This window comes from Lepidochelys kempii, chromosome 12 (assembly GCF_965140265.1).
Source record: "Lepidochelys kempii isolate rLepKem1 chromosome 12, rLepKem1.hap2, whole genome shotgun sequence".
Classification (NCBI taxonomy): Eukaryota; Metazoa; Chordata; order Testudines; family Cheloniidae; genus Lepidochelys; species Lepidochelys kempii.
In genome coordinates, this window is record NC_133267.1 from 3,457,457 (window position 1) to 3,476,945 (window position 19,489).

Below are 19,489 nucleotides of genomic sequence, written 5' to 3' on the forward strand. Positions count from 1 at the left end.
CCCTGAAGTTAGTCCTCATTTTTCTGCCCCAACTCCAACTAACTTCTTTCCCAAGTGGAAAACATTGGGTAAGTGTGGGGTGTGATTTGAGATGGGAAGGAGAACAGAGGCCAATTCCTGCTGACAGTTATACCTATGCAGCCTTATTGATTTCAGGGAGAACACATTTTTGCACAAGAATAAATTTTGGTCCCTTCTGCTTTTTCACACCTGCTATAAGCAAAATCTCATTCACTTTCCTCCCCTAACCTCTGAGCACTTCAAGGGGGAAAAATAAGCAAGGTCTGCTTGATTTACACATGCAAATGAAACAGGAAGCTCTCCCTTCATTCTACACCAGCCTTAAACACCAGACCTGCTGTAACAAGGGTCTCACTACAGCAGCCTTGGCTGGACTGTTCTTTTGGAAGATCCTTAATTGTTCTTTTAAGATGCTGATTTTCAGTGAAGTCTTCCTTTTCTTGGCGGCAGAGAACACAACAGGGAATAGCTCTGTTTTGTCACCTCCTAGTCATTCAAAAGCTGAAAGGCTTTATATTGTTTGTTTTAATGTTTGTACAGTGATTTTGAAGAGCTAACATAGTACAGAAGTGCTAAATATTATGACTGGGCAACCATCTAAAGATCTGTGTCACTTCTAGCTGTTACCTTTTTCTTACAGAAAGCTTAAAACAAACAAATGTAAACCGTAGGGAGCTGGTGCACACAGAACTCATGCTTAAAAAACCTCATGTCAGAGCTGCTGATCACATGTTGTAGAATACTTAGTCCTGCCATGAGTGCAGGGGACCAGACCAGATGATCTCTTGAGGTCCCTTCCAGTCCTATGAGTCTATTCTATGAGTCGATTCCTCTAATTGTGGAAGAGCTTGGTGACAGAATGGCCTGATGTGGTGAATCACTGGAGATTAACTACACAAACTGGGTATGGTCCCACAAATAATATTTGGGTTCAATGTGAAAATTCATTGTTCTCAGCTAGTGCAACACTGGGAGGCAGCTTTCAGAGCAAGACCGCCTAAAATACAATGCCACCCAATGTAACTTTCCCTGGTCTACACCAGGAGGTAGGGGTGAGCTAAGTCGGCCTGGTCTACACCAGGAGGTAGGGGTGAGCTAAGTCGGTCTAATTACACAACTTCAGCTATGAAAATAGCGTAGCTGAAGTTGAGGTACTTAGAGCTACTCACCACGGTGTCTTCACTGTGGTAAGTCGACTGCTGCTGCTCCCCCATCAACTCCACCTGCGCCTCTCGCTCCGGTGGAGTACCAGAGTCGACGGGAGAGCGCTTGGTGGTTAATTTATTGCGTCTAGAAGCCTATCGCGCTGGGTGCATCGCTCAGGGGGTAAGTGTAGACATGCCCTCTACTTCAGTGGATTTTACACCTGAGTGGTTTCCTTTTACATAATAAAAGCTGGATGCATCCCAGAGTGCAGTCAGAGTGAGACAGGGTATGTGGTGTAGAGGCCATAGCCTGGGGGGAAACACCTGCAGGTCTTGGCTTTGCACTGTGCCAGGTGGAGAGCTGAGGGTAGAAGCACACGGCAGAAAGAGGTGAGCAGCTTGCAGTGTTCGTCCTCATACAGCTTGCAGTGTTCAATCTCCACGAGCTAGGAGGAAGGAGGCTCAGGAGAAGGCCAGCGCAGCATCCTTCGGGCTACCTCTTACTCAGAAGTATCTGTTTGGAGACATGAGTGTCGTGAGAGTAGAATAAACTTGTTAATTTTTCATAAATAAATATGTAAATGTGTATGTAGGTTGATGACTTCATAAATTTTTTTGCAATATGTCATTCATACTTAGACGCTTCCCTCCCATTAGCCTTGGGCCCCTCGTAACCTTCATCTGGCCCTGGCACCTCCCCATTGTTCCTTGCAATGCCAGATGATGAAGAACTTTCCCATCTCTCCCTAGAATAGCTGACCACAGCTGCTCCCAGGACACTTTTTGGAGGAGTGAGAAGGTTGAGCTAGGTGTCCTGGCCTAATTCCTGCTCTGGAATCTAACCAAGAGGGGAGAAGAGAAAAGAGATTGATAAGGCCACATGTAGCAGAGAGAAAATGTCAAGGAGGTTCATTCTTAGGGCTTGGAAATCTACCTCCCCCAAGCCTAGAATGAAGATAGCATCTCTGTGAGTGGATGGACTAGCTGATTACCTCCCAGCTTTTCATTTAATTAGAATTAGAGTTGCAGCCAATAGATCCTGAGCCAAACTTCCCCCAAGTTTGGAGAAGAGACAATGATCTGCTCCGGTGTTGGAGCAGCCCAGTGTGATGTTGGGCTTTGAATTTCCCTGAGGCTTGGGAGTTGGTCTCTTCTGGTCTGTTGGGTCAGATTGTTGTAGACCTGGGAGCCAGGCGGGGAGCTGACCCCTAAACTTGGATCTGGGCCTATGGCAAGTGAGGAGAATACAAACAGATGCCACCTTTCAGTCCTGAATTTGCTCTCTCTCTCTCTCTGTAGATACCAGTGGGTGGCTGGAATCTCTGTGGTCAGTGTTTCTGGTTTGATAGGTACCATCAATGGGAACCCTTTCCCCTCTCCAGTTGATTAGAGGCCTGGGCTTGCATGTTCTCAGGCATGTGTATTAGCAGAGGATCTTCATGCCTACACAATGCCCCAGTGACTGGTACAAGCTGTCGCACAATCGGGCTTGTTTCCTCTTGGTGAGTCAACAGTGTGCCCTTGTTGCCAAGAAGGCTAAGGGCATTTTGGGCTGCATTAGTAGGAGCATTAGCAGATCAAGGGAAGTGATTATTCCCCTCTATTCAGCACTGGTGAGGCCACATCTGGAGTATTGTGTCCAGTTTTGGGCCCCCCATGACAGGATGTGGACAAATTGGAGAGTCCAGTGGGAGGCAATGAAAATGATTAGGGGACTGGAACACATGACTTATGAGGAGAGGCTGAGGGAACTGGGATTGTTTAGTCTTCAGAAGAGAAGAGTGAGGGGGGATTTGATAGCTGCTTTCAACTACCTGAAGGGGGGTTCCAAAGAGGATGGCTCTAGACTGTTCTCAATGGTAGCAGATGACAGAACGAGGAGTAATGGTCTCAAGTTGCAGCGGGGGAGGTTTAGGTTGGATATTAGGAAACACTATTTCACTAGGAGGGTGGTGAAACACTGGAATGCGTTACCTAGGGAAGTGGTGGAATCTCCTTCCTTGGAGGTTTTTACGGTCAGGCTTGACAACGTCCTGGCTGGGATGATTTAGCTGGGGATTTGGTCCTGCTTTGAGCAGGGGGTTGGACTAGATGACCTCCTGAGGTCCCTTCCAACCCTGATATTCTAGGATTCTGTGACTGAGTGGAGGAGGAGTAGTCCTGAGGCAGACAGCAGGCCAAAGCCAGACACGAGGCACTTTTGAATAGACCCTGAAATCATATTTACTTGTTGGTTTTTATTATTTTCTTTGGAGTCTGGACCTTGATTGAAACTTGATCAGGAACTTTGGACCTTGACAAAAGATACTTGACTGTCCCTGACCTAGTGGTTGGGGCTGTAGGCTTCCCACTCCCGGCCTTGCAAGACGTGGCTGAATAGAAGACGCTACCGGGCTTCGCAGATCCCCTGCTCTTGGCCAGGAGCCGGGGCCCCGGTGCAATCAGCCCCTTTCTGGGGCTAGGGAACACGTCCTTGATCCTTCAGTCAGCCCCAGGCCCTGCAGCTCCGACTGCCTCCCCACCATGGGGCACTCCCCTGGCTCCAGCTCGACGTGGAATAAAATACCCCGAATGCGCTTCCCTTCCGCCCTCCCATCCTGATCTAAAGTTTAAAGAATAACCTGGGCCCCCGCCGCCGCGCCTCGTCGGGAACAGCAATGGCGAGCTAGTGAAGGCCCGTGCGATGAAATGGCCTGGTCACAGCCCTCGCCGCCCCGGGGGTGCGCGGGGGGGGTTACCCCGGCGGCTCCCTGAGCCCCGGCCCCGCTGGGAGCCCGGAGCCCCGGCCAGGGGCATCTCCCCCCGCTTCTAATCCCCCCCCGGCCCCTCCCCCGCGCCATGTGACAGCGGCGCCTCTCGGGTTACGGCGCGCGGCGCGTTGCCCCCAGAGCCGAGCCCGGCGCAGCGCAGGGCGCAGCGGATCCATTTTGCCTCGCTGCGCGCCGGCTCCGGGCAGCCTGGGCTGGCGGCGGGGGCTGGGCACGGTCCTGCGGGGCGAGCGCGGATCCCTTGCACGCCCCCCCCCCGCCATGGCCGTGGAAGGCGGGCTCGCGTGGGCGCTGGGGCGAGCGGCCGCTGCGCGCTGCTGAAGCCGCCCCCGGGGGCGCCCCGAAGCCGCCGGAGCGAACCTGACAAAAGGACGGGGCGTGAGACTGCTCCGCTCCGGGCTCGCGGGGCTGCGGCGCGGGGCTTTGTGTTCGGCTCTGGTCGCAGACGGGGGCCCAGGCGCAGGAGCTGGAAGCTGAAACGCGGCTGAAATTTGCCCGGGTTTCTGGTCGTTTCCTGGTGGATCCCCCCCCCACCACCCCCCCCGGATTGCAACATCGCTCGCGGCTTCCCCTCTGGCTCGGCCGCGCGGGGTTTGCTGACTATGGAGACAGTCGAGAAGGAGTGCGGAGCCCTGGGGGGCCTTTTCCAAGCCATCGTCAACGACATGAAGGTAAGACCCCCCCCCCACCCACCCACCCAGTCAAAATACGCAGCGTGACAAGCCCCCTGCCGCGGAGCTCCCCGGCGGAGAAGATGGAGGCGGGTGGGTCTGCGGTGCTGGGAGCCCAGGGAACGATACGGAGCGAAAAACCAAATCGGCAGCCGCGGGCCGTGCGCGCTCTTCCCTCTGGCGCCCTCGGCCCCTCTGGGCTGTGCCCGCTCGCAGAAAGGGCCACAGGGCAGCGCGGAACCGGCTGCGGCTTGCGCCCCGCTCCGCGCCCCGCTCCGCCCCGCGCCCCGCTCCGCGCCCCGCCCCGCGCCGCCCCGCGCCCCGCTCCGCTCCGCGCTGGGGCGGCGGCGACTCCACCGCCCGCCGGGCTCCCTTCGAAGCGCCCCGACCTCCCGCGGGCTGCGGCCGCTCACTCACCTGGGCGCTCGTGTTGGGCCGTGGGCGCCAGGGGAAAGCGCGGGGGGCAGGTGACCTCGGGGTCTAGAGCCGGTTGGGGGTGAAAAGACAGAATGGGCTGAATTTTCTCAAGGCGCAACGTTTCTGGGTTTCCTTGGTCCTGCCTCAGCCCGGGGCTGGCCTGGTGGATTCTCCGGGGCCTTCCAGCCCGACCTGGCTCTGATTTCCCTGCGAGGGGGCGGCTGATTGTGGCTCGGGGATCATCCACTTGGGGTGTTGGGAGGAGCGGCTCCCCTCCCGCCGCGCCGCCGCCCTGAGCCCAGCCAACGCTGTCACTGCCAAGGCAGGGGGGCTAAATCTATAAAGCCCGGCGGAGCAGGGGATTAACTGCTTCAGGACTGGCTGGAGTTTCCCTGCCCTGGGGGTGCAGGGCGCCGGAGGCTGAAGGGATCGGCACCAGAGAGCAGCTAGCTGGGAGAGCCCCACTCAGGCCTGCAATGCTGAGGGCTGCAGCCCCCCACGCCTGCTCCCATGGCTTGTGCTGGGCACAGAGAGGCCCGGGCCAGGGCACCGTCACCTGGCCAGGAGTGGTGGCGAAGGGGGATGTTAACCAAGTGATGGTTAATTCCCACACTGAGAACAGGGGGCTTTCAGAAGCCAGACAGTCACGTCTGCCTATAAAATTCTCAAGCACTGAGGGACTGGCTGGGTCTCAACCACTCAACCATTCCCATGCCCAGCCGCTGCCCCCCAGGGCAGGCCAGCCTGGGATCCAGCCACTTTCAAACCTAGGCAGGCAGAATGGCTAGCCTGGCTCAGAACACAGTCCAGCTAGTGTAGTCTCCTGCCTCAGTGGCCACAACTAGCTGACTGAGGAAGGGGCACGGCACTCACTGCACCGCACTGGTTGTCTCCATCCCTTTCCCCTGCTTGCTTTGCTATGGGGCTCCTGTGGGCAGGGGGTGGCTGGGCTAAGCAAGTGGCTGGCATGTTTTCCCACTGCATTTATGGGACAGAGGTTCTGCAGGCATGGACTGTGTCCTCTCTTCCTTCTCGCACACCCTCCACCCCCACCCAGGCGCTGTCAGGGCTCCTCTGTCCCGCTAGCCTGGTGAGCGGTACGGCTGGCCGACTGCCACCTTGGCCCCCTGCCCCACATGCCTGTCTCTCTGTCCCCTGCTGTGCAGAGTTCTGGGCCGCCTGGACAGATGCAGTTATTGGTTCAGAGGCACCTTGTTACCAAGTGCTGCTGGATCTGGAGAGACCTGACAAGTCATCCTTGGTGTCTCCCCAGGGCTGCTTCTAGCTGCTGGAGGGATTCTGGGGTCTTGAGAGAGAGAGAGGTGCCAGCTGGGGAGCTGGAGCCTGCTGGTTCCTGTGCAGCCTCCCTGCCAGCTTTTGAGATGCTCCCTGGCCTTGAGAGTCCATCTCTCTTTCCCCTGGCAATCCCTAACCCGGGTGTATTTTGTCTGCCTCCGGACCTCATAGCCCCACTGGGCTCCCTGCTCTCCAGCAGGGGATGGATGAATTGCAATGCCACAGGCGGGCTCAGCTGCCTGGCAGGGACCAGGAATTGGCTGCACCCCTCGGTCAGTTCACTGTGGAAGAGCTCTGGGTTTAGACCCATAAGGCTGGTCTCTTCTGTACCTACCTAGTAGGCTAAGATCTACGTTGGGCCAGCCACTGTCTGCTTCTCCCTCCCACTCCACTGGGCCCTTCCCCATGCAGGCCATGGGGCTGGGCATTGGAGCAGCCCATGCTCCATAGGAAGCTCGAGCTCAGTTGTGGAGTGGGTGTGAGGGGCACCAGGCTTGTTCCAATGCTGCAAGTGCAGCTCTGCCCTGAAGACCGGCCACGTAGCACTGGCTGTCTCTGCACTGGGCCCCGTGCAGTGGGGATCGCTTTGCTGAGTGCCAGTGTGTGACTCCAGCCAACTCCGCAGCGGGCGGGGACCTGGGTTCCAGGCTGGACTGCAGCAGCACCAGAGCTGTCTGCTGAGTGTTGTTCAGTTATACCTGGGTACCCATCTGCACAGCCCTGAGCTGGCCTGGCTGGCCCAGAGGGGATAACAGGTCTGCAGGTGCTCCTGGGTGAGCAGGAAAAGTCCCAAGGTGAGCTGGCAGGGCTGGTCACTGGGAGAGCCAGCTTCTTCCGTATGGTCTGAGCTGCAGGCAGCCAGAGGCAATGAACATGGAACCCTGGGAGCTGTTCACACCTCTCCTTGCAGAACAGACTAGCCAGGCCCCGGAGCCAGGGCAGGCCAGCACGGTACCTGCACCCAGGAGCTATACGCTCCAGGAGAGCAGAGGGAAGGCTTTCCAAAGGTAGATGGAGCCTACAAGTGCAGGGAAGTGAGGTGGGACCCCTGGAGCCAGCCAGGCCAGCTCTCCTCCATCACCAGGGCCCCTGGGCATTTCTAGCTAGAATGGCTCCTGTGCAGTCCATGAAGGGAGATGCCCCTGGAGTTCTCGTCCAGGCTAGTGCCAGAAAGGTGGCTGGTGGTGAATAGCTGGAAGGAGCCACCTTCCCAAGGGGATTTGAGGCAATGGAGCAGGGAATGCATCATTCCTGCGCAGAGGGACTCTCGCCCGTCTCTCTCTCCCGCCTGTCTTGGGCTCCAAGAGCCCCCGGAGGCCAGGGCAGGGAGAAAGGCAGCTCGCCTGCCAGGGAGACGCTGTGCCAAAGCTGGTGCCCCTCCATTACGCTCTGTGGCCTGCTTGCACCGTGGCAGAATCTGGCCCCTCAAGAGCCAGTGTCCTCTGTGGGGAAATGACCTGGCTTCCCAGTGAACTGTTGGGGCCTGAAAGGCAGCTCGCCAGCCAGGGAGAGCCCAGCAAGAGAGACCTACGGGGCTCAGAGCCCCCCAGCCTCCAGTGAGCCCTGGCTGTGCTGGGACTCCAGGCGGGCAGAGGGAGGCCCTGATGGAGCACAGTGGCCAGGGAGAGAGGCCCAGGGGAGGTCTGAAGCCGGGCAGGGCGTGGGGAGAGCACTGTAGAGAGGGAGCTCTGCTGTGGGGCCTCCAGCTCCCAGCAGCCTAGATCTTGGCAGCCCAGCTGCTGGGCTCTGCTGGGCTTCACGCTGTCACAACCCATGAGTTGCGGCTGCCACCCGCTCCTCCAGCGCTGGCCCGGCCTCCTCACCCTGTCCCACCACCTGTGGGAGCATGGCCCAGCGTGTCCAGGGCCCAGCGTGCCCATGTCTGGGAGAAGCAGCCATCTTCCAGCAGGGTCTGGCCACCCCTTCGCCTGGGCGCCCGAGCAGGGGACGGTGCCAGCCAAAGAGCAGGGATCGCATGGGGCTGCGGCTGGTAGCCCAGGGCGGGGCGGATGACAGGCCCTGGGGGGAGGGGTAGAGAGTGAGGGATCTGTGGGGGGGGGGGGAGGTGTCGGCACAGCATAGGATCACAGAATATCAGGGCTGGAAGGGACCTCAGGAGGTATCTAGTCCAACCCCCTGCTCAAAGCAGGACCCATCCCCAATTAAATCAAACTGCAGGTGCCCCTCCTCTCCCCTCCCCCCCAGGGCACCCAGGGCACTCGCAGGTCAGCAGCAGCACTGCCATGGGGAGGAATTCAGCTGCTCTTCTGTCTCTCTCTGTCCGGGATCCACGTGGCCCCCAGGGCCCTGCCTTGCGCCACGGCCTCGCTTTGTGTGCAGTCCCAGGCAGAATGCTCAGTGTCCCCCGGAACAGCAGCCGCTGCCAGCTCCCCTGGGCCCTGCCCCCCATCCCGCCCTCCTGTGGGCACCTGCTCCCCCTCTGGGCACTAACCCGGTGCCCGTGGTGGGGACGCATGGGGGCCGTTCCCTGTGGGGAGGCGTGCCACATAGTTTGGCTGCAGGGCCCGGGGTGGCCAAGGTCCAGCTGTGGTGAATCCCCTCTCTGGGGGGTAATTCTCTCGACTCGAGGGCTGCTGCCCCCTGCTCATTTGGGGTGGCACAGGGGTGTACCTGCCGGGGTGGGGCTGGCATCATGCTCTCAGAGGCTTGAAATAACATTTCCTGGGCAGGGATTTCTGTGGCACATGGTGAGCTTGGCACAGAGCTTGAACAGAGAGTCTCTCTCTTCTGTGGACTGGCCCAGCCCTGGACCTCAGGTGCAGGGGGGCGCTCCTAGGTGTGGACTGACTAGAAGGAGCTCAGAGCACCCCAGAGCTGGGGAAGGTGATTAGAAGAACTACGCAAGTGTATCTGGATTAAAGGCATATCCATGCGGCTACCTGGCTGCTGTTCTCCCCAAGGAACAAGAGGACTTGACTGGGCTGGACCAAGGGATGTCACTCAGGACCCTGGGATGAGGTGGAGCACAGGAAAACTGGCTGAAGGTCTGGAAACAATGTTTGAGGAGCTTTGCCCAACAAAGCCCCTACTGTCTAGCAGAGCATGCGACCGTCTGTCAGGGGAGTGGTGGAAGACTCGTTGCCCGAGTCACTTCAAGCCAGACCGGGCAGAGCACTGGATGCTAGGGACAGCAGTGCATTGGCTCAAAGGGAACAGACACCCTGATTTAATGGCTGTTTTCCAGATCTAATTCCTGTAGTTCTGCAAGTCAGCTGCTCCTTGGAGTCTTTGGCTGACCAAAGGCTGTGACTGGCCGGTTGCTTTCAGGAGGCAGGTTCTTATGGCTTGTGAACAGACATGTACGCACTGTGCCAGACTTTCCCACACCTGGGAGGCAAACAGAATGCAAAGACTGCCCACTGTGGGTATTCGCACATGCACATCTGGTGCTTTGTGTGTGCAAAAGCACAAACACATATGCACCCCTCCGGTCCAGTATGGATGCTCTGTACGTACACGCGCCATAGAGACCACATGGTAGCATCCCTGCCACACCCAGCAGTGGTATCGGCTCCACCCAGAGAAAGCCAGACCGATCTCACGACCCGACTTGGCGTCTCTTGCTTAGCACGTGTGTAAAGTGCCTTCCCCGACCCTGTGGCATGAGGGGCTGTGGAGATGGCACTGGAGGATAAAGGCTGCGTTACCCCATGCTGGCACTGCTGTTGTTTCTGCCTTGCCTGAGGGGTAAGTCAGCTTTCCAGCTGCATGTGCACACCCCTAAATATCCTCTGCACCCCCCACGCCGCCCGGAGGGATATATTTAGCTATGGGACACGCAGGCTGCATGTGAGACCATGGAAAATCCCCTCCCTGTCTGCGTATCCCAAAGCCAGTGCAGCTCTGCTACCGCTCCTCAGCCCACCGCTCCTGCAGGCGAGTTCCCAGCCAGCCTTTGGAGCAGACACACGCAGGGGCACAGACCGTGAGAGTTGGGATCTCCTCTGGGCCTTCCCACTCTAAGCCCTCGGGGGGAAGCACATAGGTTTCGTACCCAGCTCAGAGAGGTCCCGGCTCTTGTTAGGGTTGCTGTTCTAATCGCTACTAGAGGCTCCCACTGAGACCAAGGCTGTGTTGCGCTAGGTGCTGCAGGCTCTTTGGGGCAGGGTCTGTCTCATGTTAGCTAAATGGACAGTCAAAGGCCGGGGAGGGAAACTGAGGTACCGAGCGGTGACCTGACTTGCCTGGAATAGAACCCAGGTCTTCACAGGCCACTCCAATACCCTCTCCACTGGATCCTGCTGATGGTTCGTGTATCATCAACCCCATGTCAACATCTCCGGTAGGCCTGCTATGCAAAATTGATGCCACGTCCCTGGCTTTTGCATGGAGGCTGCAGGTATTATTGCTCCATGCGGGGGGAGAGTTTTAAAACAAGCTGTCCCCTTCTGAGCACCGCCCCTCTCACCGTGAAGTGTTCGGCTGCCGTCCTCATGATAGGAGGGCAGGTCTGAAGCCAGAGAGCTGTACCAAGCGAGTGATAAGTGCAGGGAGCTTCCTGTTTACAGCACGCTAACTGAACTGGGGCTACACGAACCCCTGTACACAGGATGTGCCCAGGAGACCTTGCTCGTGTTATTGCATCTCAGAAGGTCTCCAGGATTACATTTTTCTAGAGACCCGTCATTTCAAATGAGATGTTCTCTCGCTGTCAGCTGGATGGGATGAGGCATTGCAGTGGCCATGTTTGTTGTGGGCATATGGGTGAAGGCAAGAGCGCCAGGATTTGCATACTACACAGATACTGCAATTAGTGCACTTAATAGCAAGTGCACTGGGACTTGCATATTATACAATTGCTAACAGCATTCCAATTAACAACCATCTGAGATGCAAATCTCAGCACTCTGATTAGCTAGCTGCCAACAATCACAGTGCAAGTCACCAAGAACGGATTCAAGCTGGGACAGCTGGATGAAAGTCAGTGAATGTCCAACTTTCCCTGGCTCTGATTCGCCGAGCCAGGCCATTTCTGCTTAGTATGTGGCTATTGACTTCTGTGGCGTTTAACATGGAGGTTCATTGGCCCTGGGAGGCAAATATTGACCCAAGCAAAACAGAGGTTAGGGACTGCTTCCGCGGAAGCTCGATGTCCATCAAAACACGAAACCAGCGTCCGCATTAGTATGGTTACAGACATTTGGATTGGGGTCTGTTGGAAGTCGCTCCGTTATGGCCATGACTGTCTCAGGAGGAAGAATCTTTGTTTTAAATTAATATCCTGAGCAGGAGATGAAGCCAATGGGGCTGCAAAACACTATTATTCACCTCTGATGGGCCAATCAGGAAGCTGAGATTTGCATGTGTGATCTGATTGGTCACCAGTGGTGAACACTCATTATGATTGCTCTCGGCTGCTGCCATTCGGGATGTAGTCATCTCCATGTGCAGTTGGATTGGACCACAGTGCTTGAGGGCCTGGAGTGGTCACACACATGCTTTCAGCCAGCCTGGAGCCAGGCTAATGTGAAGCCATGTGTCAGATTCTGCTTAGATTGCTGCACTTGCCAGGGGGTCCTGAGTTCCCCCGAGCCACAGCCCTTATCTTCTGCACAGTTCCCCTATCTTCCTCCTTTGTGCTCTTAGCTTTGGAGGGTGGGAAGGGTGTCTCGGAACAGCCCAGGGTTTGTCTTTACTGCCTTGTAAACCTCAGCTCAAGCCTCCCACAAATCTGTCAGACTCAGGTCAGCACACACTCAGGAACCAGGTCCCGGAACCCATCCAAGGGGGGATCTGAGGCCCCCTGTGACCTGGGGCCAAGCCCTGTCTGACATGTTAGTACAGACGTCAGCAGGACTGGGAGATCCAGGTCCAGTGACTGTAAACCCCTGTTTGCAATGCAAGGAAACACTGAAGCTGCAAGAGCAGGTCCCACAGACGGGGTTTGCAATGCAGTGTAGACACCCCCTCCAGGGATAGGCCTGTTGTATGCCTCGTGCTGGAAGGTTATCACCGCCCTAGGCGCATGACTCCTTTGAAGACTATTAAGCTAAGGGGGCCTGCATAGTGCTGGCACCAAGCCAGCGAGGGGGAATGGAGATGGAGACTTCGTGAGAGAGTGCCTGAGGTCAAGTGCATGGCCAAGAGTAAACCCCAGCCTGTGGCCATTGCCCTGGCTCCACCTACCCATGGTCCAGGAGAGACACACTTCAGTGTTTGTGGCCATGTCCAGCTCTGTTCCCTTTCCCATCCCCCACCTCTTTGTGGCTCTGAGCCCCATGTGACCCAGCTTGCTTTACACCTTGGTTTGGCTCCTCTGGATCTGTCAGCTCCCCTCCAGATTGCTCTGTTTTCTAGTGGGAACAAACTTCTCCCCTTGGCTCACTCCTTCAGCCCTAGATGGTGCCTGGCAGCAGGAAGGAAAGCACACATGGCCGCGGCCCTGCGCAGTGGTTTACAAGTTCCCCGCCACACTGCTCCAGCTCTATTCCTGCTCACTCTTGCAACCCTTCTTTCCTCCCCAGGCTTCACCTTGCGTGCATTTTCCCCACATTAAATTGCATTATTCAGGACTTACCCAGGTTCCTCCAGGCCCCTCTGTCTCCATTCTTCCTTCTTGCTAATAACACGTCCCTTCCTGTACCAGCCCCTCCATTCCCATGGATGTGAATATTCTTGACAAGTGCTGTTACTGCTTCACCCCGGCAGGGTCCATCTCCGGTTCCTGACCTGGGCTTCCTGTATTTTGCTCTCAGTGATTGTTTGTCTGACACTAGCTCCTAGAATCTCCAGCCCAAATCAGAACCCCTCTGTGCAAGGGGCTGTACAAACACATAGTGAGAGCTAGGCCCTGCCTCAGAGAGAGAGATGAGGGGCAGCAGGGGAAGCAGAGATGCAAGGTACTTGCCCATAGTCACAAGCCAAACCAGGAACAGAGCGCATCTCTCCCGAACTCCAATCCAGTGCCCGGTCCACCAGCCCACACTGCCTCCACCGATCTTGTTCCAGCTACTAATCTCACAGCGTTTTATGTTGGTTGGTAAATGGCATTATCCCTCTACTGGAGATGGGGAAACTGAGTCATGGCACAGGGAGGCCATGAAAGGCCCACAGTAAGTCAGTGGCAGCACTGCAAATTAACCCAGCCCCCCTGACTCCACTCCCTAGTCCCCGATTCCCTGGGCCATGCTGGTGGGGAAGCAGTGGGTGAGGCTCAGCAGGTCTGTGAAAGAGCCCCCCTGTAGCAAAGCAACAACTCACTGGTGCAGCACCTCCTGCTGGTCATCCTGGAAATTAGCTCTTTTTCAGCTCCAGAGCGTCGCCTTCTGGCCAGTGCCTTGCCTGCCTCAGGCCCAGTGTCCTTCGTAGACCTGGTGCCCCTTTACCTTGGGGTTCTGCCCCAGCAGTACCCCCACTCTCTGGGTCTCCCCTCCCAGGGAAACCCACAACCCTCTAAGCCCACCTTGCTTCAGTGGTGATTGACAGTCATCTAGTCCCCTCTCCCTGGGGCAGACTGCAATGGCCACACATCACTGGCAAGGGGGTAGGACCTGTTGCCTTTGTCTGTCCCCGGGCTGCCCCTCTACAGCCCCAGTACCTCTGCAGGCCTTCAAGACATGCAGCCTGGGGGTTTACCAGGCTGGAGCTCCGCAGCCGCCCTTGCCCTGCTCCAGGTACCTGACTCCCAGGCAGCCAGGCCCTTCCCACTCCAAGGCTAGAGTGAGACTCCTCTGTCTCGTGGCCCCCAGCCCTTTTATCCAGGCCAGCTGTGGCCTGATTAAGCCAGCCTCACCTGGGGCCAACTACCTCACCAGTCTCCCTCAGCTGCTCTTAATCCCTTTTAACTTGGAGTGGGGCAGCTGCCCCACTATACCCCCAAACTAGGCTGCTTCTCTGAATGTCTTCACACTCCCTAGGGCTACCACTCAGGTCCTTGCTGCGTCTAACCAGGTCAGCCATGCCCCAGGAACAGCCTGTCTGGCAGTGTGGTGGGTGTGGGCAATGGGAAAGGCCTATAAAAGGGGTTAAGGGATTAAAAGAAGGCAATGTGTCCAGCTCAGCTGAGCACAGGCTAAGCAGGGGGACCTGCTCACCATGGTGTGTACCTGAGGCCTGGCAGCTCCACGGGGCGAGACAAGGATGGGAGCCCCATCATTTGGGAGGTGCAGCTCAGTTGGGGAGAGCATGAGGAGATCTCCTGCAGGGAGCAGCCCCGCCCTGGCCAAGGGTTTGTACAGCCCCACAACCTCCTATTCCCCCAGCCCTCTCTGAAATGCCCCACATGATGGCGTTCCCACCACTTCCTTTTGGAGACCTGGCTGCGTGGGCTAGATCCCCCGGTGGGGCATTTGGGGCCAGACCCGCACAGACTGTCATAGCTGTACATCTGCAATTGTCCTTGGCTTAATCTTGTCCCACTGCTCCTCACTTTACTCCCTCCCCCTTGCACAAGCAGCAGGGGGGAATGGAAAGCTGAGGAAATAAGCCAGTTGAGAACCTGCAGAGAGGTTCGGGCCAAGCTTTGGGAGAGGGCCCAGCGGGAGCTCGGCTGTGATGGCTCGTCTGTCCTTTGGAGCTCTGTGCTGGTTAAAGAGGTAAATGTTGTATTTTAAAGCTTCTGGTCTAGGGCCAGAGGAGGCAAAGCCCAGCCATGCATTCTGCAAGTAAACCCTTGAGGGACCCAGTGACCATTCCCCACCTCAGCCCCACAGAGAGTGCTGGAATGGCTCCAAACCTGACTGCTGCAGTAAGCCAAAGTCTTGCTTAATTCCATGCCTGTTTATTGACACCATCCCCTCCCCCAGCATCCCTGCCCCTCTTGCCACTCTCTGTAGCGCACTCCCTTCCTGGGATTCCTCTCACGCACGGTGCCGTTAAATTCGCCCTTTAGTGCTTGTCTATCCAGCAGCCTCATGCACCCCTGGAACCTCAAGTGCTGGGCCATTCGGCTTTCTTCCATGGGCCTTCACACGTTCACGTGGGGCCTTGCCCTGGCTTGGCATTGCTGACAGGCCATTGGCCACGATGGTGGCTCTAAGCTGCCTGTAGGTCTCCCCCAATCCTGGGGATGGCTGTGCGGCCAAACTGTGCCACCCCTCGCCCCGCTCCAGGCAAGTCAGAACCACCTGTGGGCTGCTCTAACTTCCACTGGTGAGGTGCACCAGAGTGCTGTGAACGCTGGCCCTGCCCCCAACATGCCTCCTTCATGGGATGGGATTTGCCCAGGAGGGGCTGGTCAGCTATGCCAGCGATGAGTCTCCACATACCAGGGAATCCTCGCCTGCTCTGTAGGGCAGCGTTAAGGTCACTTTGCACCACCCCACAAGTGCGACAGGGTCTAGCCCATAGTGGTTGGAGTTCCCTTTAGTGGAAGATTGAATGATGACACTTCTTAGTGGAGAAAGCAGCTTCGGGGGCTAGCAGGAAGGGGAATGGGAAAACACAGCAGAGCGGATTGTTTGTAGCAAACCTTGAGGCCTGTTCCCTTAGTAACAAGAAGATCCCAAATCCCCTGTACATGCAATGTCCCACGCTCATGGCTTGTATTCAGGAGCAATGTCTTTTGCAGGCTCTCTGGCATGCGTTGTCAGTCTCTGCATCATTCGCATCTTTGCTGCAGCCCCAGCCAGGCGAGCAGGGGGGAGGGGCTTCGCTGTACGTTCTCCCGTTCTGGGGGGACGTGCTCTGTAGGGTGAATGCTGACATGCAGCTTGGGCTCAGCGTCTGACCTGCCTCGAAGCTGTGAGGAATCTGGGGCAGAGCAATCGTCGTCCTGATCCTAAAAAAGGCCCCGAACCTCAGAACACTCGCTGGGAAATTCCAAGCCTCCGAAGTGAAACGTTCTGCCCACAGCGGTGCTGGTGCGGGGGCTGATGCACAAAGGAGGGTGCAAAGGAACAGATCCGTGTTCTCCTCAGAGGCATGGGGGGAAATATCCAACCTGGCCAAAAGACAGGGCACAAGCCTGGCTTTGTGCTCAGGCTGCTCGCAGGCAGGGCGTTGTGAGCAGTGGAGAGTCGTGGGGCTGGGTGAGTGCCGTCCTTGATCAGGCAGTTCAGGCTTCGCTCGTCCCTAGAGTGACCGGACTCGGTTGAGCAGGGCCCTTGGCTGGTGTGAGTCAGGGAAGCTCCGGTAACCTTCCTATGCAGCAGCTGAGGATCTGGCCTCGGCTCCGTTGTCGGCTCCGTGGGAGCCAGGGCGGGCTGAGCTTGCTGAGTCTCGGCCCAGCTTGTAGCGGTGTGCCCATCGCCTGTCCTGGTTAGCAGCCCTGCCGGAGGGTTTGTCAGAGGGGCTGAGGGGACCTGGAGGCTGAATCCCCTCCGACCTGAGTCGGGGATGCTGTCCTGGTTAACCCTTGCCATGCCGTTCCTTCTGCCTGTTCCCAGGGCCACGCGCAGCCTTGGCCAGATTTTTCTGACGCGGGCGGTGTGCAGCCAGTGCTCATGGAAGGCGCCAGCTCGCAGCTCCGTCTCTCCAGGCGTAGCGCAGGCAGGGCTGCGGCTTGCGTCCGACTCGCGCGCCTCGCAGTCCGCCACCATCCCTGCGGCTTGGCTGGATCCTCGCGCACCACGCTGGGAAGGAGGCAGGGTCTGTGGTGGCTTCTCCTGCTGCCAGGGGGCGGCGGTGTGGCCTGCGTGTCTCTTCTCTGTGCTGACCTGGCAGGGACAGGCAAGGGGGCTGTCCCCCCCAGCCCCCAGCTCTGGAGAGAGATCACTAGGCCCCTCAGCACTCCCCAGACAGCATCCACCCTTTACCTTGCTGCACCAGCACCCCCACCCCCACCCCAGGTAGCACCCCCCAGCCAGCATCCATCCCCCAGATAGCACCCAACCATAGCAACACCCATCCACCAGACAACACCCATCTGCCTCCCAGGAACCTTCCTGCCAGCCCCCATCTGCCCTAGCACCCAGCAGCCCCTAGACATACCAGCACCCCTAGCCACCCAGCTACCTCCACATCCTGCAGACACCCTCGCAACGCACCCCCAACCCAAGCACCCTCGGCACTGTTGCGCCCCTCAGCTTGCCCAGCGCCCAGCTACCTTAGATACGCTCCAGGTCCCACGCAGCTGCTGCTGCCAAGTTCTGGGCAGCTCCGTGTCCCACCACTGCTCGAGGCAGGGTGCAGTGCCCCATATGGTTAAATACAAATTATCTGCAAGTCTGCAAAGCAGCTGCTTACTGAGTGAGCACAGACTGTGGCCGCTCTGCACAGCTCTCCCCAGCGAGCCCCTCACCCTGGCACCAAGGGAACCCCTGCGAGAAGGGCTGCAGAACTTCAGTCTTGGTGGCCCATGCAGTACCTTCAAAGAGATGGGGACACTTGTCCAACTAGAAACCAAACCAGCCTCCATTGTACAAGTCACTGACCAGCTGTCAGGGGGCAGCTGCCCTCAGTCCCTCGTGTGCTGACCCATGCTTTGGGTCCCAGAACACCCAGACCAGAGGGTCCCTGGGGTCCGACCCTTGACCTGCCCCAGGGCAAGGGATTAGCTGCACAGCTGAGTGCGTCCCATTTTCACACTTGCAGGATTAACAGAGAAGGAGAAAACAAACTGAGCAGGACCTGTGTTGGGGGCCGATCCTGCATGCTCCTGAGCGTGCTCAGCTCCCAGGAGGGTGCCTGGCAGGGTGGGGTTCATTGGCAGTCAGAGAAGGCTAATGAGTCTCAGCAAACCAGGCCCACAGCCTCTAATCTCTGGGCAGAGGAAAGAGTCCAACCCCCTGGTCTTAACTCACAGTCCCATTTCCCACCCTGCTGGGAGCTCTGACCTCCAGTTCTGGAGTGAAATCCCCCCTTCTCTGACCCCACATAGGCCAGGTCTCATCCTGCCACCCTGCTGGCCTTTCCTTGGCCTGTGGCAGGTGCTGCGGCCCAGGGCCACCAGCCTGCGGGGAGGAGTGAGATCTGCATGACTCTCCACTCCCCAGGGGAGACGTTCACATGCTCCATCAGGCTGGCTCTGGATTCAAGACTCGCCAGGGGGCTGCGGATGAAAGAGTCCCTGTTTGCCCCTGGCAGCGAGGAAAGGACTGTGCAGAGAGATGTCTCTGTGCCCTGCACAGCTGCCTCATTCAGGAGTAGGCAGCTCAGTGTGCCCGCGGGCCCAGCGCAGGCTGGCTGAATGAGCCTTTGGAAAACCACAGCCTCTTGGAGCTGGGAAGGAGAGAGAACAAACCCCACTCCAGTGTAATGCTGGTCGGGGGGAGGGTGCCCCGAAGCCTGGGAATGCGCAAAGAAAAGGGGCTGTGGGAATGGGGAGAGCCCGCAGCCCTGCTCTGCCCTCCCCTCCCCCCATCTGCTGACAGGAGGGTTACAAGCTAGCCAGGGAGGTGTCTTGGCATGGGGGCCAAGCTGTTAGACAGCACCCTCCCCCCAAGGTGCATCCTCCTGTTTGAGTTCAATGGCAATAAAGGGCATTGGTGTGAGCCCTCCCCAGTGCCCTGCGATCTCTCCTCCATGCAGTGGGGCTGCACCTGGCTGGGGTGGTGAGCAGCCCCCCAACCCATTGCTCCATCTGGATTGGATTTCTTTTCTTTTTTAGTTTTTTCCTTATTTTGTTTTTTAAACCAGTCCTTTGGCACCTAGTGGTGGCAGCTGCCATGTGAGTGGCAGCATAGATCAGGCTCTGCGCTGCGACTCAGGACACCTGGGTTCTTTTTCCAGCTCTCCCACTGGCTTCCTGTGCAACCTGGAGCACATCACGTCCCTGCTCCATGCCTCGATTTCCCCCTTGGTAAAACGGGAATGTGACTCTGTGAAAGGCTCTGAGTTGCAGAGACAAAGAGATCTAGTAATGCTATAATTAACAGCTGTTGTCAGACTCTGGCCTAGCTTCCTGAGCCCTTAAAACTGATAGAATTGCTTTCACACGTCTTAGTGCTTGAGGGTTTTGAACGTACTATTAGATGTTTTTTACAAAACCCAGCGTTTCAGCAGAGCCCGGTTTCCTGGCTGGCACAAGCTCCCTTTTTCCGAATATTGCACAGACGGCCACCAGACGTCCGAGCTGGTCTCTGGTGCGTTCGCGTTCTGGCATGCCTCCGAGCTGCCCACGATTCCATTTTCCAAGGAGAGCCAGCTTTGTGCTTTGTGCCCATTGCTGAAGAGTACCCTCGCTTGCTTTTCCCCAGCACCACTGCATTGCCAACCTTGTGGCTGTCGCTAGGGGAGAGAGTTGTTTGTTTTTTGCTTTTACCTTAATTAG

At 57.3% G+C, this 19,489-nt stretch overlaps 1 protein-coding gene and 1 long non-coding RNA gene across 9 annotated transcripts in view; one reads left to right on the top strand and one right to left on the bottom strand.

Annotated features, from left to right (window-relative positions):
* Nucleotides 1-528: 528 nt before the first annotated feature.
* Nucleotides 529-5,948, bottom strand: LOC140896084 (uncharacterized). The gene is made up of 2 exons (XR_012154447.1): nt 5,023-5,948; nt 529-1,680 (listed from the first exon to the last, which is right to left on the bottom strand). It is a non-coding gene; the product is annotated as an uncharacterized lncRNA (long non-coding RNA).
* The window catches only part of MTSS2 (MTSS I-BAR domain containing 2), a 91,684-nt gene continuing 76,235 nt past the window's right edge, over nt 4,041-19,489 (top strand). For 5 of the 8 annotated variants that reach the window (XM_073307172.1, XM_073307174.1, XM_073307176.1 and 2 more), the window contains exon 1: nt 4,042-4,605. In XM_073307172.1, the coding sequence (XP_073163273.1) occupies nt 4,537-4,605 (69 nt within the window). In that variant the 5' untranslated portion in view covers nt 4,042-4,536. Of the gene's footprint in view, nt 4,606-19,489 lie in introns of all 8 variants that reach the window. The other 3 variants (XM_073307171.1, XM_073307169.1, XM_073307170.1) reach the window with 1 other exon arrangement.